Source organism: Stylophora pistillata, chromosome 5 (assembly GCF_964205215.1).
Source record: "Stylophora pistillata chromosome 5, jaStyPist1.2, whole genome shotgun sequence".
NCBI lineage: Eukaryota > Metazoa > Cnidaria > Anthozoa > Scleractinia > Pocilloporidae > Stylophora > Stylophora pistillata.
In genome coordinates, this window is record NC_142523.1 from 27,472,300 (window position 1) to 27,497,410 (window position 25,111).

Genomic DNA, 25,111 nt, shown 5'->3' on the forward strand with positions numbered 1-25,111 from the left:
TTGAAAGGCTACAGGAAAGAGCTTTGAGGGCGGTATTTAATATCACATCGGATACACATGGAACATTACTTCAAAAAGCCAAAGTGACACCATTATCTAATAGAAGGCTACAAGGTGTAGATGACCTCATGGATAAAGTTAAAGGTGGACTTACACCAACGTACTTAACAGATATATTCCAATTAAACTGTGAAAAAGTAAGAAAAATATAATTTAAGAAACTGTGACTTCAGGCGGGTGCGTTATCGCATTGTCACTCATGGCAAGCATTCGATCAGCTATTTAGGGCCATCACTCTGGGCAAAGCTAACCAAAAAGGAAAGGATAATCAGAGCGATGATACGAAAGAAAGATTTATCAGCTGAAGTCAATGGATGTGGAACGACTTATTATCTCTGCACAACTTAGAGTATAAATGTCTTAAAATAATGTCATATAGTTTTGATTGTAAAAAGTGTTGTAGCAAACTTAACAGATGTCAAGATCGAAATAGTAGTTATGAGTGCAACTTTTCTTAGGGATCATACTGGAGTTAATTATTATTAATTAATTAATAATTTATCCAATATTTTAATCAGTATTAATTGCTAATCATTTTATCAATATTTTATTATTTAATCAATATTTTTACCAAATTTGCAACATACTGTATGTGTTAGTGTCCCCTATCAGTGCCTTGGCGTTGGAACCAGTAGACACAGAAATAAAGGTTATGTGTGTATGTATGTATGTATTAACCTGGTTAAGTGTATTGAAATTGTATTTTTTTCTATGTTTTACAGAAGCGAAGGCGACTGAGATACATGACGAATACAAAGATTTTTATTTTCTGTACACTGTTGGCTTTGGCAGCCAGCGCGGCATTTGGGAGGCCAGTCGTGACTTCGGACGAAAGAGAGATTGATAATTATGAGGTAAGCTATCGTACATTTCTTAACATTGAGGGCGTGTCCATCTATCTCAGGAGAAGAATAAAAGAATTAGCAAGGAGGGGACTCAGAATTGGCTGAATTTTTCCAAAACTGTTTTACTTTGTTTTGCTTTGTTAAAAAAAAAAAAAACTAAACAAACCTCGAAGTGGATGTATTTCAAGGCGCTGTGTAACTTTTGAAAACGTTGATGTCTTTGCATCTTTGGCCGGGAAATAAGAAACCAATAATGCGCATGCTCATTGAATGCACTATTTCCATTGGCGCCCCTTGTCCACTTGTTTTCACTTTTATGATCAGTTACCAGAAGAAACGGGGACTCTAGGATCTAGGATCTGGAAGGGGAACTAAAATTCCCTCAGGGTATTGGTAAAGAATGATGGGGGTCTGAAAGGTTGTGTAACAGCTATTTTTACGTCTACTGAGTTAGCATATACCGGCCACCAGAAAGAGTTTCTAAGGCTGACCTTTGGAGCGTTTGCCCTTCACCACTAGAGAGTCAGAGCCAAGAGCCAAAGCTCAGAACCTCAGCTTTGAAAAGTATTTACGGAAGCTGATTTACATGGGCAACTATATTTGGTTGTAAAAAATGCAGCTATTTGGGATATGTTGTCTGAGCTTTGATTTTAATGTTTCTTACCCACAAACCTGTTAAACAACAATTAAATCATGGGGCGAGCGTGCTTCCTAATAAAGCTGCTTTCAAACCTGCTGTCCGAGCATAAGTGATTGCGAACTTCCCGTTTAACTGGTCGCGAGTTTTGAGATTTTCAAGGGGTTTAATTTTCCGCTCCGTCCCGATTGAGATAGACTTCTAGGTGCTTTAAATGAAGAGTAGATCTACGGAAGGATACTTGATTTGGAAAGCGATGGTCTTAAACACCTTAAAGCGACGGAAGGAGATCGGGTGAACAGTCTGGTGAATGTTACTGCGATTTGCACACGTGATCTGACTTCAGTGGAGCTTTGCCAATTTTGGACCATTCTTTGGCCCGGTAAATATTTTTAAGTGGTAACGGATTAAGTCGCCCGAGAGTCATTTCGTCTGTTTTTTTTTTTTTTTTTTTTTTTCGGGTAACGACTCAAATTTCGGGCGACATGACTCAGGCCTTGAACAAGCAGCCATTGTTATCATGGCAACAAGAGTGCTGCAACCTTAAAAATGGGCATTTTTGTGCATCTCCCCCGAGTGCCTAACTGCATGCAAAATTTGAAGGGGTGTTGAAAATTTTCATTTCCAAAGATGTTTGATTCTTGTAGAGACTTGTTAACTACTGAGTTATTTATTTAAACTTGAGGAGAATTTCTAAAATTAGGTACTGTACTTCCTCGAAAAATGTTGGGTAAAAGAGGGGGCATTTAGTGTAGGAAGGGTGCCTAATCAAGGGGGCCACTTGTTATTCTCCTGTAATGACTCTGCTGTAGGTTTAAAATGATCTAAAGTGGCAATAATAGAAACAGGTTTTTCTTGTATCCCTACGATTTAAGTGAGTTAGGGACAAGGGAGACTGCTTTATGGACTCTGTGGCTTGGGGGGGGGGGGAGTGGTTCATTGGAGTGTGGGCACTTCTTTCAGGAAATACAGTATAATTTTTTTTATCGGTCATTTAATAGTGTGAGAAAGCTTCAGTAGTTCTTGTTACAACGGCTATGATCTTAAAGATCTTCTTTAGTCAGATTTTCTTTCTTTTGAAGACAAGTATTCTGATCTTTTCCCACTCATGTTGGCCTTGATAATGTGATTGACCTGTTCCACGATTTCTCCTGGCAAAACAAACGAACAAAGAAACATAAACAACAACAACAAAATTAATGTTGAAAAAACATTTTTTGGTACACCAGGGAAAATTGTTCCCCAATCATTGAAGCCTTTGATGCCTTAGGCTGACTAAAATCTAATTTCTCCTTACAATATCAACCCTGAATCAAACAGTAGGGTATTGAGAATAAAGGAAATGATCACCAATAATACAGAGGCTTTTGATTGTTCATATGGAGAATATAAATACTGATGTCGACCAAAATAAACTGGTAGGCCAGGGAATAATAATCAACTTACTTCGAAAAATGTACTATCTTAAATTAATGCTCTTTCCTGTGATAAATTACTGTATACAAAGAAAAAGACAGAAAATTTCTCACCTGCATCATCAGCATCAGTTTCAAAGTCGTAGTGTTTAAACTCATGTGCATTTTGACTGAAGTAAACTATTCTGAACACAGATTTTCCATTGTTCTTCACTTCATTTAGGTCACAAGCAACCACATTTTCCATATCTATTGAAGTCTTTAAAAAAAGTGATTTTACAAGTTAGTATTAAAAGGAAGAGGTAAGAGGACAAATCAGATAAAAAAAAGTTAAAATTGTGCTGAGGGGGACATTGGGATTTGCAGTGTTGGGGCAGACTCTTCTTTTTTTTAATGGAGCAATGTGGTGTAGAACAACTTGCATTCTGGTGTTGCAGTGATCTCAAACTTTACGGTATATGATGTTTGTAATTTTAAATGAACAGTTTTTGGTGAAATAAACCATTCCCAGTGTTGCAGTTTATTCCTTAATAGATTTTGAAAACCCGGCCGCAGTTATTTTTTTAACAAAATATGCGATACATTTGAGTTAAACTTTAATTAACATTAGCCAAGTAGCCCTAGGCCATGTTTGTTAACATTTCACTTGACTTATGGACCTCTACAACAGGCACTATCAGCCAGCCAAAGACTGGCACATGGTAAAGATGAGTAAAACCAGACCAGATAAATCCTGAGGCTTAAACCATGTAATGGTGTTGGTGTGTGTCGATAATATTTCTTGCAGTGATGGGGTGTTTATTCTATTTTGTTTGCAATGTATTCAGAACACTCCATGTTCCCCTCTCTACTTAAGGCAACAGCTAATGCAGCCAGAGCTTATATGGGTAGCATGAATTGGCTTTAAGAGTTGTATTCCCCCCGCCCCCCATCCTCTCCTTAGATTGGGATGCCAGTCCACCTCAAGGTCTCCCTGCAGCATTTGATCTGAGGCTTCCCTGATAATTAATCCCAGTATCCATTCACACTCTATTCTCATCACTTGTCTGTGTTGGTCACTCATGGGTGCGGCAGAAAGGGTAGCTAAGGACCTGTCAAACTGTGGGGTGAAGCAGAGAAGGTAGCTAAGGACCTGTCAAACTGTGGGGTAAGGCAGAAAAGGTAGCTAAGGACCTGTCTAACTGTGGGGTGAGGCAGAAAGGGTAGCTAAGGACCTGTCTACCTGTGGGGTGAGGCAGAAAGGGTAGCTAAGGACCTGTCTACCTGTGGGGCGAGGCAGAAAGGGTAGCTAAGGACCTGTCTACCCGTGGGGTGAGGCAGAAAGGGTAGCTAAGGACCTGTCTACCTGTGGGGTGAGGCAGAAAGGGTAGCTAAGGACCTGTCTACCTATGGGGTGAGGCAGAAAGGGTAGCTAAGGACCTGTCTACCTTTGGGGTGAGGCAGAAAGGGTAACTAAGGACCTGTCTAGCTGTAGGGTGAGGCAGAAAGGGTAGCTAAGGACCTGTCTACCCGTGGGGTGAGGCAGAAAGGGTAGCTCAGGACCTGTCTAACTGGCAAACTGCAGTCAAGTGGAAACCTGCATACTTTTTTTGTTTTTCAGCCATGATCAAAATATTCTCTCCAAATTTGAACAGATGTACTGTCAGTGATAATACTTACAAATTTTTGTTTTCCCCAAAACCTTTTTGCTGACTTGGGTTGAACTACTGGGTCAATTTCTATCTTCTCAAGAGAAACTCCTGGAGGGCAACAGTGAAAGTGATCAATAAAGAAGTTAAATGAAATACAAATGGAAAAAAATTGGAATAAAACAGGAAAAAATGAGATGAGGTGGTACCGGTGGGGAGAGCATTCCTCCCACTCTGTAGAGAGGGGAGGGGGAGTGTAACATTCAATACTTGTTTAAATATGTTTGAGTTTAGAAAAGGTTTAGAACTGAGATACTCTGAGGAGGGGCTTAAAAATTAAGCAGACTTTGAACTTGATATGATTCGCAATATTTGCTGCTGAGATTGCATTTATTGTGTCAATTTCAAATGCTATTGAATATCGATTGAATTCTCTTGGCCAATCAGATTTTTTATAGTAACATGTATTGGCTGAAAGTCATTGATGAAAGGGCAACAAAATAAATACCTGTGAATGACTTACCGAGCTGTATCTCTGTCACAGTCCTCAGCTTTTGCAGCATGCTGAGCCTGTATGACTGAGGAGTAAATAATATTTTTTTTTCACTAGACAAGAGTCTATGTTAAGCAACAAACCAAGACAACATCTGCAATAATAGAAATATTGGGCAGTCAGAAGGGCAATGCAAAGGAAAACATTAAAAAAAATTATACTTTTATTCAGAATTTTTCCATTATGGCTGTAATGGTGTCACATCTTAACTTCAGCATAATCTAATTTATGTGAGCAGCATTGAGTCCCAAATGAAAACTTAAAGAATTTTCCCTCAAGGTTGTTCATGCACACTGAGACCAAGAAAAACAAAGTTTTTAGATGTAATTGCAGAGCTATTGTCCTGCCCATCAGACTATTTTGTTTTGCCATAATTATGTCCTCACTGCCATAACTGTTGTGGTTTGCTTAAACCTTTGACCCTAACAGTGACCAGCATCAAATTTCTCCTTAAATAATTATCACCCCTGAATCACACAGTAAGGTCAGGAGAATAAAGCAAATGATCACCAACTAAATAAACTCTGATTGTTTGACAAATTCTCTTTGTCAGCACTTTAGGAAATGTAGAGAGAACAGTATGGAGAATATGCATACTGATGTTAGGGTGTAAAGAGTTAAGGTCTCTAGTTATGTGTTACACTTACCCTGTATGTATAATAAGTGTAAGCTTGGAACTGAATATTAGGCTCTTCCCTTTCTTCATCATTATTCCGTTTTCCTACAATTATATCAACAAAAAACCCAAATTGCAAGTCAATCTCCAATCAACATAATTGTATTTTTTATTTCAGACCCAATCATTTGACCCAACTTGGCTATATTATCTAGTATTATTTTCACAATTTAATGTCAAAATAGGAATACCGTCTGTTTTATTTCATATTTATCTTTTTGGTCCAGTCTCCCAGTTTGTTCAAAAGTGTGGGTATTAAACGACAAAAACAATCTGACTCAGAAGCCTAAAAAAAGAGCAATTTGCAAACTGATTACACTCAGTCTGCTGTGAGCCATACAGACTGCAAGAACCAACAGTGATTCCAAAATGGATGTACAAAAAGAAGTTACTGCGAAAAGACAGCACTTATAAACTTAAGTATAAAGTGGGCTAATTATAATCTACTTACGGCCAAATCTGACGAGACAGAATTCCATTGCTCCCATGCTTTCTAGGGTTCCATCAAGACTAATGGGACCCCTCGCTCTGACTGTTTTTCCAAGACATATTCCTTGGCTATGTCGAGTTAAAAAAGAAAGGATATTAAAGAACTCAAAATCAAACATCACTTATTGTAAAGAATCTGCCAAAAAGAGCAGTGAATCTTCTTGAAGATTGTTTCTCTATACAAGGTATTTAATGCTTCACTCTGTCACTAAGCCACAGAAACTCCATAGTGAGCAAGGCCCATTATGAAGTAGTTTTGGTTTCCAATTAATTTTAATACTTGTAGTGCATGGTGGGAATTAAATAACAAAATAAAGGAACTATAATTATAACAATGGCATTTTAGCAGTGGTTATTCAATGTGGTGGCTTTCTTGTTCACTGTTTCCTGGTCGAATAGAAATTTTGTTCCTTTGGTTTTTGTGGAAGGGAGGAAAACTGGAGGACCTGGAGAAAAATCACTGAACCAAGGATGAGAACCAACAACAAACTGAACCCACATGTGATGCCAGCTCTTGGAATTAAACCCAGGCAACAGCGGTGGGAGGCAAGGACTCTCCCTACTGTGCAATCCCCAGCATTCCCATGAGACTTTCAGCATGAAATTGACTTGGGCAACCTTAAACACTACATATTTCTGAAATATTTTATTATTGAGAAAATGTTTTTGATTCTTAAATATATTTGAGCTTACACTGTTACTATGATCCCTGATGAAGGTTTGTGAGGCGTTGGTTTAGTAGGACTGGCATCTTTCTAGAAATCGTAATGATCAGCAAGGAGTTAAAGAACAACATAATATTTATTTTAGACTTCATAGTTATAAGGTACTTGGTGTGTTTAGAAGCAGTGAAGCAGCAAGGTAAATATTATAATTATCTACCACCAGCCACCGACATTGAGGTAAGTGGTTGTTTTAGTATAAAGTAAAACAACTAATTTAAAAGATAATACAGTTCAAAAAGATGATTCTACATGTTGCTCTGTCATTTATTCTTGCAACTATTACAATATTTTCTGGTGTAAATCCTGCCTGAGTTGCTAAGTGAATAACAAAGGATATCTGGAGTTTGAGTTGCCCGTCAGAGTGCACCTTAAACACTATCCACTGTTTTAGTGTAAATAATAATAATAATAATAATAATAATAATAATAATACACACTATTGAGCAGAAACATGTATTGCAGAGATTACCCTCCTATCCATCAGTTTACTTCTTGAAAAGGGGACTGGGGGGACAAGTGGACTAACCATATCAATCTTGGAGGGGGGGGAGAGATGATAAGGGGGAGGAGATAGAGGGGGAAAATGGGAGGGCAAGGTGGGGACTGATAATCCCAAGGGGAGAGGGAGAAGGGGGGATGGGAAAGAGGATAGAGGGGGAAGGCCAGAACAAAACCCTTAGAGGGGTGGGAAAAGAAGAGAAAGGGAAAGACAATCCTAAGCCTCTGGGTTTTGGCAATTAAGGTACAGTGTATATATGCTAAGCTGGGAACAATCATGTGGGCATGGTGTTTTTTAACTTCTAATCAGCAAAACCAGGAACAAAGGGGAAAGTTTATGGTTTGTGATAAAAGGAAAGGGAGGAAAGCTACCAAAATATAACACTTGTTTAGTAGTAGTAGTAAAAAAAACACAATTGGCTCAATTCTTCTAAAGAAAATGTCAATTTTTCCTAAGTTACCTGAACCTAAGCCAGACAATTGAAAAAAAATTTCGTAATTGGCTCCTTGTTCTCAAGCGCTACAATACAAAAAAAATTGGAGAGAAATATTGATACACAAACACCTAAGAATAATGAAGAGGCTGAGAAACTTGATACTTTATCAAAGAAGCAAATTAAAATGATTGGTGCAGATTCATGACTATATATCATGATACTGTACATAAATCTTATTCGTATTCTAGACATGTACACCTTATTCCATGGTTTCACATATAATACTTGCAGATAGTTTTCAAGTTGTGTAGTGTTGTTCAGAGTCCCCAAGTGGCAAGGAAAAACACAAACAATAAGCAAAATGTCTACTTGTATCATTTGTCAAACTTGATTGAGTGATCGAGGTACCAGAATCTCTTACTCCACTGCTAAATTTCATTTTTGAGTTTTTTGGCTTCTTAAGTTTTCAGATACATCCAATTATAATAGTCTTTCTGAAAATGGTATCAATCAAATGTGGCCTGTGTGAAAGATAAAAAACATAAGAAAAGCCATTGCTGGAAATGAGCCAATATACCATAATCTACAAGTATGGTAAGTGTACGCCTCAGCTTAATATTAAAAGGGAGCTAAAAATGTAATAAAATTAAATAATGAATGAATGAATTTCTTATTTATATTGCGCCCTTTCTATACAATATTCAAAGGCGCAGTACCCCCATTAATTTGATAGACATTACTTAAACAATAGAGTGTTTTTGTCAAGGAACTACCGCCTGATAGTTGCCCCGCAGAAATTTGATGCTCTTAAAACAAATATGCTAGTTTTAAGAACATCAAATTTCCAAGGGGCAACTATCAGACTGATAGTTCCGAGACATAAACACTCTATTGTTTTTATTGTTCACCACTAAATTTTCTTCCTCGCCTACAGCTTGTCACAAATGTCAATAATTCGCAACTGTACTTTGGCTAAATAATACGTTATACCTGTCAGAATTGAAAAGTCACTGTTTTTCCGATCTTCCTATCTTCGCGGCCGTCAAACTATTCAAAACTTTTCACGGATGAGTACTATCAATCCAGGTATTTTCTGCGGATGGGCACTATCCAGCCGGGTATTTTCCGCAGGTGGGCACTATGGGCTGATAGTGTCTCTCCATGGATGAACACTTAATTGCATCACATGATCGATTTAAACATATAAGAACCGGAGAAAATTTAGTGGTGAACTATAAACAAAGATAGACCACAACACCGGGCACTATGTGCCCTACTCTTTTCAAACAGTGTGTGGGTAATCTTTAACGTCCCACAAATCTTTTATCACATACAAGGGCTTGTGAGACGGGACCTCCATTTATCGTCCCTATCCGAGAAGACTAGAAAGTCTAACCATTTGCAGATATTATTACTAAGGCAGCACTTTCTTCTCAGTTATTTTAAGACCCTGAGTGTTGGTCCAGCTGGATTTGAACTCATGACCTCCCGCACAACAGTCCGGCGCTCTACCAATTGAGCCAACCGAGAGGCGGTTAATAATTTAATTTAACATTTATAATAAAACAATTATTCTACTCACACTTGTTGGATATGAGATGATTATAGCCAATGAGGTGCAACGTGCCTCGTTGGCTATCTATCATCTCAAATTCAACGCACGGTTTTGGAATAAATGTTAATTAATCTTTAATTCTGCTATGAACCCATCAACTCACATGAGTGACCAAGACAGAATTTCTCCTCAAAATATCAATACAATATCAAGCAGGCAAGTGTTGCGAATAACCTTAAGAAAAATATGCTATCAGTTGATGCAACACCAAATTCTCCAAACTAACATTACAAGATAATTTGGATATATCAACAAAGTTGAAGTGGTAAATTGGCCACCGTAGCGATTACAAAAGCTGATGTTTCGAGCATTAGCCGTTCATCGGAGCGAATAGAGGAATTGTGGGTTGTGTGTGCTTTTAAAGGCAGAGAATGGAGCTACATACAGTGGCCAATTTACCAATTCAACTTTGTTGATATATCCAAATTATTTTGTTACTCCCACCGATGCGGCCCCAAACAGTTTCTTTCGAAACTATCAGCCTTTTAACATTACAAGAATTCTATGGCAGACAGGGAGGAGAATTACTAAATGAATCAGATCTTGGGAGTGAAAGGGTTACAAAAAAGTACAATAATTTTTTTTTTTTTTAGTTAAAACATTTGCCACTAATTGTGAAGATTTTTTCTTTCTATACCTGAGACTGTGACAATCATTGGCCTGGCTCTTTCCTCCTGCAGAATCAAGCATAAAATAAAATATCAAGTCAGTTCTGGAAATGATCACTCATTTCTTGACTCAGTTCAAACCCCAACTTATCTCAGGTGACACTTAACACTGAGGACCCATCAGATCATGGCCATAAAATCTTAGTGAACCAGTGAATGTACAGATTCTTTTAACCCACACAAGTGATAAACATGTAATTTATCCCAATAATATTCATGCATTATTCAACAAATAGTTAAAGATATTATCGAAACTTATCAGGTAGAGGTTGTTATCTTGATCAAACATCAAATTCCCCTAACCAATTTACAAGGAAATGTGAAGCAGCTAGAGGGGAAAATTAATAATCCTCAGTTAGGAATTGAATGGTTAATAAACTAGTTACTTTATATCAAACTGTTAAATATGCGTCAGTCTTCATTGCATAACATAAACTGAGGTTATTGACCATGAATACCTCTAGTAGCATTGTTAAAAATATCTTGAGCTTTTTTGTACTTCCTTGGAAAGCCTAGGGGGGGAAAAGACTTCTGTGAGGTATAGTCAAGCTTATCATTACAAATGTTTGTTAAACTTTTCTGGTAAACTCTTTTTTTTTAAAATTGCCTCTACACAGTACTGTAATGATTTGCTTTTAAAATGATTGGCAAAATTACCATAAGATCAACAGTAATTCAGAACCAATTTGCGCATTTAAGTAAACTCCTATCCCTCCTGGAAAAAAAAAGCCACTGACATCCACATCATTCTCCACAGAAATGGTCATGTGGCGTTTACGGTGACCAAATCTAAATTCTGAAGTTCAAGGGCGTGTTGCTCCAAAACGCGGTTAACGAGGTGTTTGGGACTATTTTACTGATCAAAATGACAACCCAAAGTTGACTGTTTGCACGAATCTTTATTCTTGAAAGGCAATCGACCACGAACCACAATCAATGACGAAAATAACGATTATTCTGACCGTCAATCAATCTATCGAACGATCGATCGGAAACTGAAACAACAATACAACGAAGTTCTATCAATGTAACGAAAAGCCGCGGAATACATGATCAAAGAATCGCATGTTAAATACTGGGCTCTAAAGTCTATAACGAGATTAACAATACAAGTGCAACAGAACAAAAGTTTGGAAACAAATTAAAAGAGTTTTGATGACTGATGAACAGCCCATTGTTCTATCTAAATGATGGGCATTCACTGACTTGCAAATTGGTATGAATTTGGCCTTTAAATCTTAAATCTATACAGATCATTGCAATATTTGTTTGTATATTGTTGCCCAACACTGAAAAGACTGGGGAGGAAAAAAGAAAGTTACAAAGGTACTCACATATCGGTCCCGCTTGTGCCAGAGGTTGAGAAAACGAAAGGGCGAAAGTTTTCCAAGGCTATTCAAAACTTACGAAGAACTGATTAAAGGAATGCTAAATTTGCCTTTTATATGCGCATGGTAACGCTGAAAGGTCCGATTACAAAACAAATAGAAATACAGAAAAACAGATAAGCATTGTAACTATGTGGCTATCTAAGATCATTCTGAAATGAGTGAACTAATCAATAATCAATCAAAAAATGAGCCTTCTGGCTAATGTCCTTAACAGGTCATAAGCATTGTATTTTTGTCTGGAATTCAAACTCAACATCAAGTTTGTTCAGAGTGCCACATAACAAACTAACGATGCTTACTAACCTCCCTTGCTCGAGGCCATACTTAGGAATATTGTCTCTCAGTCATTTTTATATGAACCTTGGGCCATATTGCCAATATTCCTCAGTGTGGCCCTCACACTCGGTCAGTTAGAACTTAATATTTCAAAACAATGTTGTTTCAAGTTCACAAGGCAACCAGGTGGACAATCAGACATGGTTTGTCTGAATTACAATTCATAGACCCAACATTTTGACACTCCTGTCTTAAGTGCCTTCATCAGGGATGATCTAATCTGGTGGTGAGAACCTATCAGTTGTAATTCCCTATACTCAACACTTTTGTAAATAGTCTACCAAAAAGTGCATTGAATCTTCTTGAAGGGTATTCCTTGATACAAGGTAAGTTCTTCAGTCTGTTGATAAATGTCAGTCTCTAAATTTAAACTTTGTCTTATTTTTCTCAAAAGGTTTACTTTTTTCCACTCTGCCACAAATGCAAGAAGCTGCACTAGTTACAAGCAGTGTACATTTAGCTGATAAGCTTCAAGGATTTATGCCTCCAATTTACTCACTGACTTTAATTCTTTGGTAAAAGAAAAATCACTGTTGTATACACCTGCAATTTTCCTTGCTCCAAACACAATTATTGTGATTGGTTGATTCATAATCACATGACCCTGTATAAATTAAAATGTATACTGCTCATGACAAGGATACAATATTGACAGGATATTGTCAAAAATTGTATCCTGAGCAAGTTACATGTATTGGATGTGATCAATGTCCAGGTTTGCAGTTAATCTAAATATAGGATAATGATAATTATAAGTGCTCTTCTTAGCACTTCTCAGCAATTCCAGGCATAACTAACTTGTTGCTAACTCTCCACTGGTTCTAGTTAGTTAGTTAATAATTTATATACTTATATAGTTTATATCTGACCACTTGCAGCCGAGAGGCTGAATTACGGGTGCAGTGTAAGGTTGAGAACAGACGTCAGCATATCAGGCGCCTCTGGCAGCCGCTACAATCTATCGATCTCACCTTCCCACCCATCCCACCCCAGGGGAGGACATGCATCACAAAGTAATCTCCTGTGTGGGAAATTAACGTCTCCCACCCCAACCCTGCAGGAGACAGGACCTCCATTTATTCGTCCCTATCCGAGAAGACTAGACTATTTAGAAAACACTATGGGAGCAGCCCTTGGCTAAAACACTGTAGCTCTTTCCTACTTTATCCAAAAAGATGAAATAAATAAACTGGTTGAGCAGAAGGCCCAGGAAAATACAATTCTTTAAAGGTATATCTACAGTGTTTCGAAGAAATAAAGTTGCACTGTCATTAGGTTAACACGCATTTTCTGCTTGTTTACTTGTTTGTCCTCTGGATGCATAACAAAGCACTTGACCTGGGGCCCATTTCTTGAAAGTACTGCCAACTGGTAACTTAACGGGCCCGAAGCTATGTTTTAACATTAAAATTTGAAGGATAGGAAAGCAGGTTCTAGCTGGCACCCAAACCAGTCCTTTTAGTTTCTCTAGTTCATAGTTTTATTGTATCATTTTCAAAACTTTTGAAATCCCCATCTTGAATGAAAACAGAACAGTTATACAGGCCCATAAAGTTACCGGGACTTTGAGAAACAGGCCTGTAGTGTATGTGGTTGATTCTTGTAGGCATGCGCACGTATGTGCAGTATTCATTCCATGTACTTTTGAAATAAAAACTGAATACATGACAAGGCCTCTCAGGTCTGTCAGGAAACCCTTCGTTTTGTTTTCCCTGAACTCTCTTTTTCTTCCCCTTGACTTAATTGTTCTTGGGAGACATTGAGACTTGCAGGAAAATGTAGAACACCTTTTCTAACTGACAGTTTCCCTCTGAGCGGACATGAAGCTTAATTAATATATATTTTCAAACCTGTTCTTCATAATCCTCTCTTCCTGACCCTTTTTTCATATACTTGTTTCATCTTTGCATTCATACTGTCTACTTTGACTCTTGAAAAGCCATGCTGGGGTTCATTCCTGAAAAAGCAAATCAGAAGTTAATCATTATAGTTTAATATTTATGTAGTAATTTTCAAAGACTGATTCAGAAGTTAAAGTTTTGTACATAGAAAAAGAAAGATGGTAAGTTTTAAGCTGGGTAAAGAAATAGAGTGAGAACCTTTTCATCTTGTCACAAGCGTGTGACAAAGGGAAATTCTGAGCAAGTCCCATTAAGAAGTAGTTTTGGTTTTCAATTGACTGTAATGCTTGTAGTGTGCGAACTGAATTCCCAGTTTTCTGGGAATTCCTTGGAATTCCTAGGAACTCCTAGGAATTCACAGAAATAAGCTCTGATTTGAAAAGCTTGGAATTACTGGGAACTTCTGGGAAAGGAATGTTCCAGTTTTGTGAGGACTTGGAATTCTTAGGAATTCCTAGGAATTCTCAGCTATACAAACTACCTTTACATTAACAAGGGTGGAATTATTGGGAATTTCTAGGTATTGAATTTGAGGCAAATTAAATAACCCTGAAATTCAAATAATTCCAAGAACTTCTAAATACCTTGAATGTGAAGGTTTTAAAACAAGGAGTAATTTTAGAGGCTTAAAAATTTGGTTCAATAAAAGATGTGCTAAACAGAATGTACCAAGAGATGTAAATACATTAACAATTTGTTTATCATGGAATTTATCATTTAAAGTAAGTTTTAGTAAATCCTTACATTAACATGCATATTTTCATAAAGCAGCAGTCAATTATATTAAGTACAAATTGTCCATTTAAATCCAATGCACTCATACCACAGATTTGCTTTCTAACCTGAAAGGCTTCTTGGATTCCATAATCATAAAAAGTTTTTATTGCGATGCAAAATGACTCTCATGACCGCAGATGTGCCAAAATCATAAAACATGAACATAATCATAAGCAGGGGTCAACGCTTCGGAATGCGCACATTCGTTTGTGGGCAAGAATTCTAACATACTCTAATCGCTTCCTTCTCTTGTACAAATGTTTCTTCGTTATGAGACGCACTTGACTGTTGGCACCGCTAATTTAAGCTCAGTGGATTAGCGTCAAAGATCTAGACTTAAAGGAATCGAGATGGCCGCGTTGGACGGTGTCGATGAATGCTTGTTATGGTCCAACTTCATTGATTTGGGTATTGGTACAGTATGATTATCTAGGTAGCTCTTATACTTCATAAGGTGGTATCCATCGGTTATAATAATGAGGGTAAAACACGTTTGTAATCACATTCAAAGTACTTGTGATTGCCTTGTGTTGTTTCTCACCTTTGCCGTGAACAGAACTCAAGTCAGGGTTTCGAGTCTTTGTTTCCTCGACAGCTTTCGGCCACAAATCGTGCATTTGTAGTACGTTCGATTCTTCTCGATTATTTCTACATTGAGTGAGTTCATATCATTATTTATATCATCTTCAATCCATTGATCTATTAAATGAAACCATCGTCAACAAGCCGAACTCTGCGCGTTCTCTTAAGACTGCAATCGGGCAAGCCAGCAGATTCTCTTTACAAGCCAATAACAATTCCCAAAATATCCACGTGATCATGCCCGTGGGTTGTAGACAAAGAAACCTTCATTAGGCGCTCATATTTGAATGTACTTTTCATCGGTTGATCGCTCGTGCGTAAGTTATTTCTTTTCTCGACTGTTTTGCAAATACGACATCTCTAAAGATGAGTTTACCGTTGATCGATGGGAAAACGAGAATAGCGCGAATGTTGTTAAATTGATGAAAAGCAAGTTGTCGGCGCCGTGAAGCTTAAAGAAGGGACAACAGTTATCGACTGGTCGGTGCAAGGGTCGAGCGGCTATTTATAAAGCTAATGATTCTGAAAGTTTGTGGTGAGTACAAATTGCGATATTTGGTACGTGATCAAAACTGAGAATCGAATCGGTCACTCGTATGCCACAGTTTCTTAAGCTTACGCTTTACAATTAGATAAATCTATCAGTGAGCTAAAGGTTTCAGGATTATTTGAGTCGCGTCTTAAGCACGCTGCGAGCCCAGCAGAAAAAGACAATTACAGCTGCTTAGTCTACAGTTTGGGATAACTTCATTGCAATTAATTATTACAGTTACAACAAGAATTTGATTAAAAAATCAATTATTTAACTGTAATTAAGCCTTTCACCCCCAAGAGTGTTGAGTCAAAATTGAGAAATCTCTCAATCTCAACTTGCAGAATCAACAAAAACAAACAACGTAGCATGAAGATGCTGCTTGACAGCTTACATTTGAATTTTAACACACAAGACTTTTATCCAAAGAAGTTACAACAACATTGAATTAAGTCAAAGCTGACTGATACTATTTATTGCAATAAAAATGACCCAAGTTATTGCAATTCATGAAAAAGAATCAACAGATTTTATTCACAATTTGTGTCAAAGCAAATTTAATAATTCACTTGGACTATATTAAATGAATAGCTGTAATTGAGGACAATTTTTACGAAGTTTTCAAGAAAACAAAAAGAAATTTCTTCCTAATATTACTACATGTTTATGTTAATATATAATAGCAAATTTTAACTGCCACACAGTTAGCTCAATGGATAGTGCACTGGACTGTTGTGCTAAGGTCGAGGGCTCGAGCCCCGGCTGGACCAACACTCAAGGTCTTAAAATAATTGAGAAGAATTTGCTACCTTTCTAAAACATCAAGAAATGGTTAGATATTCTAGTCTTCTCGGATAGGGACAAATAAATGGAGGTCCCGTCTCCTGCAGGGTTGAGGGTAGGAGACGTTAATTTCCCACATATGAGATAACTGTACGTGATGGATGTCCTATCCCCTGGGTTGGGATGGGTGGCTTTACTAGGCCCGCAGTAATTGGCACAAGCTGTTGCGGTGTCCCTGCTGGTCGGCGAAGCTAATAAACTAAATAATTAACATGTAAACCTGACCTGAACGTGTAAGTAAATTTCATTGATAATGCATGTATTTATTTAATATTAGTTGCCTTGAAGTTTTCCTAAAAAATTTCCAGTAATTCTTAAACATTCCTGAAATTACTAAAAATTCCTAGGAATTTCCAGCAAGTTTTTAGATTCACAGTATTTCAGGGAAGTCATTCAGGTGCTCTGAGTTGGAATTCCTAAGAATTCCCAGGAATTCCTAGGAATTCCAAGTCCTGTTGGCTATAAACAAGGAATTTTTAGGAATTTCTAGGTTTTTTTTGGGAATTACTAGGAATTCCTAGGAATTACACCCCCTCACCAAGCAAGATTAGAAAACCTTGGAATTCCTAGGAAATCCTAGGAATTCCATGTTCCAATTACCGTGAAAATTCACACCTTTGTTCCTAGGAATTCCTAGGAATTCTTAAGAATTGTTAGGAATAGATTTTTAAGAATTATAAGGAAAATCCTAGGAATTCCTACCTTTAATTCGCAAGGGTTAAAAATGTGGGTTGTGTCTGCTTTTTAAGGCAGAAAATGGAGCTATGTTATTGGTGGGAACATGGCAACAAGAAAAACACGAATAAATTAGTGGAATGAAAAGCGTTCGTTGATCCCTGTGGGATTTAGAAAGGAGTTCCTGGAAGGAGTTCCTGGTGTTTGTTGCATACTTAGATAGAAGGCAGCTGCAGGTAGGATATCATGGTATCTTCCAAAAGAGATGCCAGGTCATCCCTGGCAACTCCAGCAGTTTGTCAAGTTTTCCTTGCAATTAATTTGTGAGCACTATTTATCCCCGTGATTGGAGAAAGACAGTGTTGGATAAGAACACAAGTAGACCAGTGCTTTGTCAACTAGTAGAATTCTAGACCTAAAAAAATTTCATGCTTGTTTTTTTTTTTTGTAGTAGAACCCTTATTACAGTTGGTATTACTCAAGTTTTCCAGTCTTTTGTCACTCCCAGGTATTTTTTGTGCAGGAGTTGATCTCAAAGAGAGAGCCAAAATGGCAGCGCATGAGGTTGGACCATTTGTATCCATGGCTCGGGCAGCAATAATGGAACTACACAACCTATCAGTGCCTACAATTTCTGCTTTAGATGGCCACGCCCTAGGTGGTGGGCTTGAAATGGCCCTGTCATGTGACTTTAGGGTTGCTGCAAGTAACACTAAAGTAGGGCTGACAGAAACTCATTTGGCTATAATTCCTGGGGCAGGTAGAGTTTTCATAAGATTAACTTTGCTTGTTTTACTGCTACTTAGCCATGGCAGCTAGGAATTTCATTGTCTCTGGATGGAATGAAAGGCCATCACAAATGACCTAACTCCTCTTCCCTTAGACTATCACAAGCTGCCTCACCCATCCCCTCTTCCTTGGCATTTGGTAGGCTACTCTTCACAACAATAGGCAATAACAATTCAGAAGAGGTCCTGTCAGACAATTCATTTGATGTTAATTCTGAGAATTTGTTGTTGCATCAACTCACTGGTAATCCAGCAATGAATATTCTTATTTATTCTCATCACTTTTCTGTTTGATTTTGTATTGATGGAGAAATGAGGAGAAATTCTTTCTTGGTCACTCGTGAGAGTTAAAGGAGGGAGGTCGAGGGTTCGAGCCCGGGCGGCAGACCAACACTCATGGTCTTAAAATAACTGAGGAGAATGTGCTACCTTTCTATGAAATATATCAAGAAATGGATAGATATTCTTGTCTTCCAAGATAAGGATGATCAAGTCATAGGTCCCGTCTCCTGCTTCTATTAATTAGATAATTTGATTAGGCAGGGGACGTTGAGGAACCCATATCATGAGATTACTGTGCTGTGGTCTGGCCTGTTTACTGGGAATTGGGGGAGGGGGCATGTGCAAACAAATTCGCCTTTGTTCATTGTAAACTGCCACTGGCAGTCTGGCAAAGTCCCCTGTGTAGTGTTTTAAAGTGCCTTGAACATAGGATAAGAGTGCTATAGAAATAAAAGTTATTATTATTATTATTATTATTATTATTATTATTAAAGGTTGATGCTTTGACTCTCAAGATCCAATTAGCAGTTCTCTCCTCTAACCTCCTCTAACTAACGACATTTCCTTGGAAATTAGAGGGGAGAGTTTGGTGTTAGATCATGATTTCACCCTTTGGCTGATAAACCTGTCTTTTCTCATAACCCAGTGCAAGATGATAACATATTGAACTCATAGGAAGAAGTTACATGATGATCACATCTGGGAGTAAGAGAGGGTTTAAATCCCACTTTTCCAAAACATACAGAGTGCATCATTCATTAAGTCTTGTGTGCAAGTCAGCTATTGGTATTTAAGCCTTGACATCTGAGATGAATGATATCACAGAGCTTTTACAGGGTTGTCAGTAGAAGGTGTAATAAATGTATGATCTGAACTGAGTAAGCAGCCTGTATGACTGTGTTGCAAGCGTGATGGTTGCAAAGCAACTGGTTCCTCAAGGAGAGGGGGTTCTGTGGGCATGCTCTCCCTGAAAATTTTGAAATTTTAAACTCTCTGAGACAAGGTTTTCAGCATTCTGGAACATAATAAGTAACTCTTTTTTTACGTCAGACATTAATTGATGTTAGAATTAGTTCAAAACACTTATTTTCATCTTTGATCACACTTGACAAAGTTGGTGCAAAATGATCTGACAGCCTGTGGGTTCCTTTTTTTTTTTAGGAGGTACTCAATGTCTACCAAGGTTAATAGGTGTCTCAAAAGCCAAGGAGATGATTTTTACAGGCAAAGTGGTCAGTGGTACAGAAGCTGAAGAAATAGGTTTGGCTGATTATGTTGCTGAGCAAACTGAAACTGGTGCTGCAGCATATCAAAGAGCCCTTGTTTTAGCTGAAGAAATTCTTCCCCACAGACCTGTTGCTGTGAGGATGGCCAAATTAGCAATTAACAAGGGAATCCAGGTAAGTCCTTTTTTTTTCACCCTTTGATCTGCAAGAGTGACTAGTGACTAATTTCTCCTTTAAATTTCACCCCTGAATCACACACATTAACCTCTTCACTGCTTGCTGGACCTACTCAACGACATTCTCAACAAATCAAATGTTAGAGAGTAACCATCAAATCTTTGGCACTGGAGGGGTAAATTGAACTGGCCTCTGAAACTGGAAACAAGCTAGAATTCTGGAAAAATGTTATGTCAGTTTGTGTTGGCACAGAATTTCTCATTGAGTGGCTGAGTTAACGTTAACGACGGGTTAAGGTCCTGGTCGTGAGAATGAAGGAAATGATCACGAACTAAATAAGTTCTTGATTGTTAACCAAATTCTCCTCGTCAGCACCTTAGGTAATGTATAGCGGACAGTATGGAGAATATGTGGACTGATCATGTTAGGGTTAAAAGGGTCACAACTAATGATCAACGAGTAGTTGTATGGTTTCCCTTATTTGATTCTCTTCTTTCATTTTTTTTAATTCTCAAATCTCATGATCACATCTGAGGTTTCTAAGTACATACTAGACAAGTCTGACAAGTAAAAAAAAAAAGGAAAAATAAAATTTATTTAAAGTAACCAGTATTTTTTGTATCATCATGACACCCTTTGCAAGGTAATTAAATTGAACCCCTTAATCATTCAGTTAACAGTGACTAGAAGCTATTTTCTCGTTACAATATTAGTGCTGAATCAAATACCAAGGTCACGAAAATAAAAGAATTGATCGCAAACTAGAGGAACTCTTGACTGTTAAGCAAATCCTCCTTGATGGTAGTATAAGAAATGTGTAGAGAACAGTATGGAAAATATGCATGCTGATGTTAAACCATGGAATGCATTCAATACAGCAAGGTTTTGTTATAATGAAATGGTTTTGCTCCCAGAATATGTGATTTGTGTCTTCTTTCTTTCTGCAGGTTGACGTCACGTCAGCTATGTCATTTGAAGAAGGTTGTTATGCTCAGGTATGGGTGCAAATATTTTTTCACTGTAATGTCGCAATCTAATTGGCTAATTTGCCATTGTTGATAAGAGAGTACATACAATGCTACTCATGCCAATGTGTCATATTCCAACATGACATGCACTGAAAGACTCACTTTATTATTGTCAAACAAAACAATGTTTTGGTATTTAAATTGAAATTATGTAAAACAATGTTTACATGAGTCAAAAGTTGTGAATTTTCTTCCATCAGGTTATACCCACCAAAGACAGACTTGAGGGTCTTAAAGCATTCAAAGAGAAAAGAACACCACAATACACAGGGGAGGGAACAGAATAACATGACAGAAAAGCATGGACATGATGAAGTAAATGTGCAACTGGAAAATAGAACAAAGACTCTGGTGAACTGTTTGACTCCCTAAGAGTGACCGGCATCTAATTTCTCCTTACAATATCACCCCTGAATCAAACATTAAGGTTAGGAGAAAAAAGGAAATGATCACTAACAAAACAAGCTCTTGATTGTTAAACAAATTCTCCTTGTCAGCACCCTAAGAAATACATAGAAATCTGTATGGAGAATATGTATACTGATGTACACCCCCACCCCATCCCCCCCCTTTACCAGCTTTTAATAAAAGGACCCTGTCAGATTTTTCTATGGAAATCATTATTAACTACTGTATTATTTGTTGAAACTAAAGGAGAAATTATAAAATTGAATACTGTACTTCCTCAAAAAGTGCTTAAGGGCTTATTTAAACTGTTGGGTAAAAGAGGGGGAATTTATTAGAGGATGGGTGCTTAGTCAAGGGGTGGGGCACTAATTATTATTGTCCTGTACTGATTCTGCCGTAGGTTAAAACATAGGCATGCTATGCATACAGGAGTTCTTTGTTTGGATATGTGGGTTGAAATTGGACACTTAGTAACTGGTGCTGGTGTCTGAATAATTGATGGTAAAAATAGACTGCATTGGTACCACTCTTCCTGCAGTCCCCTCCACAGCCTCATTTTGAACTCGTCACACAACGCTTTCTCTCCAACGTTGCGTGACGAGACCAAACAACAACCTCATTATAGTTCAAAGGCTATAATAATGCTTACTGCCACCTCTTTTTCAGAGATAAAGTCGCAATTATCTAGAATCTGGATACTGTTGAAGTGTATAGGGTTAAAAATTAACAAGTTAGTTATTTGATAAAACTGTATGAGAAACTTAAGGGGCTGAATTTCTGCATACATGTAAAGCTATATCTGCATACATATATAGCTATTTACATATAGCTATTTCTGCATACATGTAAAGCTATATCATTTCAAAATTTTACGGTATGTAAGATTCGTAATTGTTAATTTTATTGACTGCTCCAAACCTCAACATGCAGCATGGTTATTGATGAATCGATTTACGATAAAATTCAACAGCATATATCCCATTCGTAGAGTTTTCACATAGGCTTATTAAAGAAATGTATTAAAGAAAAGCCCTTTCATTGTCTAAAGCCTTGCTCATTCAAAAACAAAATGAGTCCTGAAATCTTGGATCACTTGCCAACGATTGTGTTCCAATTTCCTTTCGGGAACCAGCATATTGAAGCGACAAGTTTTCAAAAATACACCGATTAAAACAAAGAAAGGGACCCAATTATCCTGAACATGAGTATTGAAATACTTCCAAACAGTATTATCTCGTTTGGATCGATTTACAAGTGCACAATTGTCGGAAATGTGAGACGTTCTGATTGCGACGGAAAAAGCAGCAAAGTGACGTCCTAAACTTGTTTGGGAGAACGGCAACGCTAACACCGGAAGTCGAATGGTGTCGTGTCCAGACTATTCCGCTCGCTCTCCCGTTCTGAAATGACGTTCCCGTCCTCTTGCCAAATCTCTCTATCATAAATACAAGGGCTAGCGCGCTTTAATTAGGATGTGCGGACGTCCCAGGAATTAGACTTTCGTTTAATTGTAACTCTAAAAATAACTTTAGTGAAATTCACATATCCCTGCCACGCCCTCAGATTCGCTCTCTGTCCCAATTATTGGCTCTTGATTTAGAGAAAGATAAACCTGGAGTCAAAGTAATGTTTTCGAAAACAAAACTCAGGTGATGACTGCTGCATGAGCTCAATACACGCTGGGGAGGGTCAAGTTCAAAGCTGGATATGAAAGCAAGAAATATTAATACAACGAAATTAGTTGACACTTAAGTCAGGCAAAATATATAAACTCGTGTATTGGAAGACAATATTCTCGTTAAAATGAAATAGTCCGGGCGATATTTGGATCAATTAAATTTTCTTTTAAATATATTTTACTCATGTCCAGCCAGGAGAAGAAGTTTAGTCGTTTTCGGGCCGGGATACCTTGAGACCAGGCTTCTGTTCTAAATTGATTACAATTGTGAAGCCTTTGAGATATAAATGACTTTCAATTCTTATGCAGATAAATCCCAAAATTAGAAAGTGTGAAGTTTGAGAACTCGGAAAGAGTCCGATTATATAATGCAGCTGACTGCAATAGCAACTCGCAGAGCGAGCTTACTGTGCGCCCGCAATACGTGCATGGGTGTTATTTGATGCTGTCCCGACCTGAAGGGACTTACTAAACCTGCACTGGGTTTGCTAGGCCAATAAGGCTATTTGGTTTTAACTGGATTCTCGACTTCGTTGATGAATCGATTCTAACATTATACCAATCATCCCACTTCACCAGGAAGCAAACTGAAATCTCTGGAACGCCGATTGAATGGTGCAGAAATACAATGAACTGACTAGAAAAAGTGGGCCTTTAGTGTTTGACATGGAATATTCAAATTTTTCTGCGAAAGACTGTGATGTAATTACGGTGGCTCTTCATGTTGCTTTGGGAACCAGCTCCTGTGAAACCATAAAGGGAACTGATAATGTTTCCTAAGGTGGTACTGAATTGAATATTAATTTTTTTCTTTTCTTTTGGAGGAGATTAAAAGACAAATATTTTGGAAATATCAAAATACGAGAAAGTGGTGGACTGCTTTCTCTTCTCTTTTTCACCAAATCTTTATTGCCGGGTTGGGAAAAAAATAGGCACAAAATAAGGAGGATTTTAATCGGTTGGTTAGTCTGTGGTAATGAGACGCAGGTTTAGTTACACCAAATTTTATCGCCACACTGTTTGTGTATTTTTCCTCAATAACCCAAAAGGGAAGCTTAAATTTAATAATCTCTTATTACAGCCAAGCGATAAGTAAGGATATCTAATAAAAGCTAAGGATATGTTCAAAGTTATTACCTTTCTGAAGTTGTTAGAGTCCGTGAAAGAGTTGTCCGGATTTGAAGCGTAAGTTTTGTTTTCAAAGCCTTGAAAACCATAAGAATGAAAATATCCTTACCGCTTAGTAATGCGTTTGAATGATTTATTGAACATTGTCTATGGTTCTGAAAAGATTAAGACTCCGGTAAGACCGGGCAATCTTTCTGTTGTCGGTTAACAGTCAGAAGCGATGAAACCAAGAAAGGAAATCAACATAAACTTAAGGTCTTAAATGCTCGGAAAATATCTTTATCCTTCAATGCTCAAATGAAAGCGTAAGGAGCAATATAATTGTTATAAATTTGAACCGCAGTACAGACAAGCATCAGTGAACTGAGGCGACAAACTGCTAGCTAACTAAAGGTAATTCAACTACACACGGAAAGACAATAGGGAGATTTTTTATTTCCGGGTTGATGGTTTAGTCAATTAAGTGACAGCTTGAGGATAATCTTTATCACAACACTGAATGGTATTTCTATGGATTCAATCATTAGCATTGTTGAGATAACGTGATTTCAACCATGCGTTTCCGTTTGATAAGCTAATTCAAGAAATCATTGTTTTAGAATTAAGGACAGGTTTGAATTACTGGGTAAAAGAATAGCACATAGAATCGTATTTTGCATAAATGCACGCGAGAAGCTGGTGAATAGGATGACCTATAGTCAGTACTGTTTAGATTTCTTAAACCGGCGTTGTAGGTATTCATTTGATGTTTGCCTACTGGGAAGAATTAGGATTTCTCTGTTGGATCGTACTCATTTACGAGCTCAAAGGAGGCTTATATTGTTGAAAAGACATGACTGGTACTCCTCAAAGACACGAAAGAAAGCGAAACGCTGCAAAAGAAAATTCACAAGAGACTAGGAATGGTGTTGCAGAGGAAGAAATCATTTCGTCAGGAGTCAGAGTTGGTATATCATAATGAAAAACACCTGCTGTCCTACCAGACTGGCCTTGCGGAAGTTAATTTTCATCCAGTTTCCACAGACCACCGATGTCATGTTTTAGATACTGCTTTAAGAGTATCTTTAAACTTCACAGTGAAACGGGTAATAAATATTTGGACTCATTTGATTG

General features: G+C 37.6%; 2 protein-coding genes across 16 annotated transcripts; one reads left to right on the forward strand and one right to left on the reverse strand.

Moving 5' to 3' along the window:
* Positions 1 to 2,016: 2,016 nt before the first annotated feature.
* On the reverse strand, positions 2,017 to 15,393 carry LOC111346664 (target of rapamycin complex 2 subunit MAPKAP1). 12 transcript variants are annotated; one of them, XM_088760387.1, is made up of 10 exons: positions 15,193 to 15,393; positions 13,824 to 13,930; positions 10,705 to 10,758; positions 10,216 to 10,252; positions 6,997 to 7,058; positions 6,266 to 6,372; positions 5,786 to 5,859; positions 5,109 to 5,163; positions 4,617 to 4,696; positions 3,223 to 4,056 (listed from the first exon to the last, which is right to left on the reverse strand). In XM_088760387.1, the coding sequence occupies exons 6-10, from the start codon at positions 6,300 to 6,302 to the stop codon at positions 3,805 to 3,807; spliced, it is 498 nt and encodes a 165-aa protein (XP_088616513.1). In that variant the 5' UTR covers positions 6,303 to 6,372; positions 6,997 to 7,058; positions 10,216 to 10,252; positions 10,705 to 10,758; positions 13,824 to 13,930; positions 15,193 to 15,393; the 3' UTR covers positions 3,223 to 3,804. The 12 variants fall into 12 exon arrangements, with proteins under 12 accessions (XP_088616517.1, XP_088616513.1, XP_088616507.1 ...); XM_088760381.1 differs by having other exon boundaries at positions 6,997 to 8,046; XM_088760388.1 differs by lacking the exons at positions 10,705 to 10,758; positions 15,193 to 15,393 and adding an exon at positions 7,988 to 8,046.
* A 113-nt stretch (positions 15,394 to 15,506) lies between these two features.
* LOC148731200 (methylglutaconyl-CoA hydratase, mitochondrial-like) lies at positions 15,507 to 22,235 on the forward strand. Of its 4 annotated transcripts, none has more exons than XM_088760355.1 (5): positions 15,507 to 15,768; positions 17,738 to 18,043; positions 19,515 to 19,753; positions 20,704 to 20,751; positions 20,985 to 22,235. In XM_088760355.1, the coding sequence occupies exons 1-5, from the start codon at positions 15,750 to 15,752 to the stop codon at positions 21,069 to 21,071; spliced, it is 699 nt and encodes a 232-aa protein (XP_088616481.1). In that variant the 5' UTR covers positions 15,507 to 15,749; the 3' UTR covers positions 21,072 to 22,235. The 4 variants fall into 4 exon arrangements, with proteins under 4 accessions (XP_088616481.1, XP_088616484.1, XP_088616482.1 ...); XM_088760358.1 differs by having other exon boundaries at positions 17,775 to 18,043; XM_088760356.1 differs by having other exon boundaries at positions 17,792 to 18,043.
* The last annotated feature ends 2,876 nt before the right edge of the window (positions 22,236 to 25,111 follow it).

Excerpts from the sequence above, each read along its gene's own strand:
- LOC148731200 (XM_088760355.1), top strand. Across the intron at positions 19,754-20,703 it reads CAATTAACAAGGGAATCCAG|GTTGACGTCACGTCAGCTAT; the intron begins GTAAGTCCTTTT and ends TTCTTTCTGCAG. Across the intron at positions 20,752-20,984 it reads AAGAAGGTTGTTATGCTCAG|GTTATACCCACCAAAGACAG; the intron begins GTATGGGTGCAA and ends TTCTTCCATCAG.
- LOC111346664 (XM_088760387.1), bottom strand. The coding sequence starts at position 6,302 with ATGGGAGCAATGGAATTCTGTCTCGTCAGATTTGGCC. Across the intron at positions 5,860-6,265 it reads CTGTCTCGTCAGATTTGGCC|GAAAACGGAATAATGATGAA; the intron begins GTAAGTAGATTA and ends ATATAATTGTAG. Across the intron at positions 4,057-4,616 it reads TTTGGGGAAAACAAAAATTT|TTTGACAGGTCCTTAGCTAC; the intron begins GTAAGTATTATC and ends TTCACCCCACAG.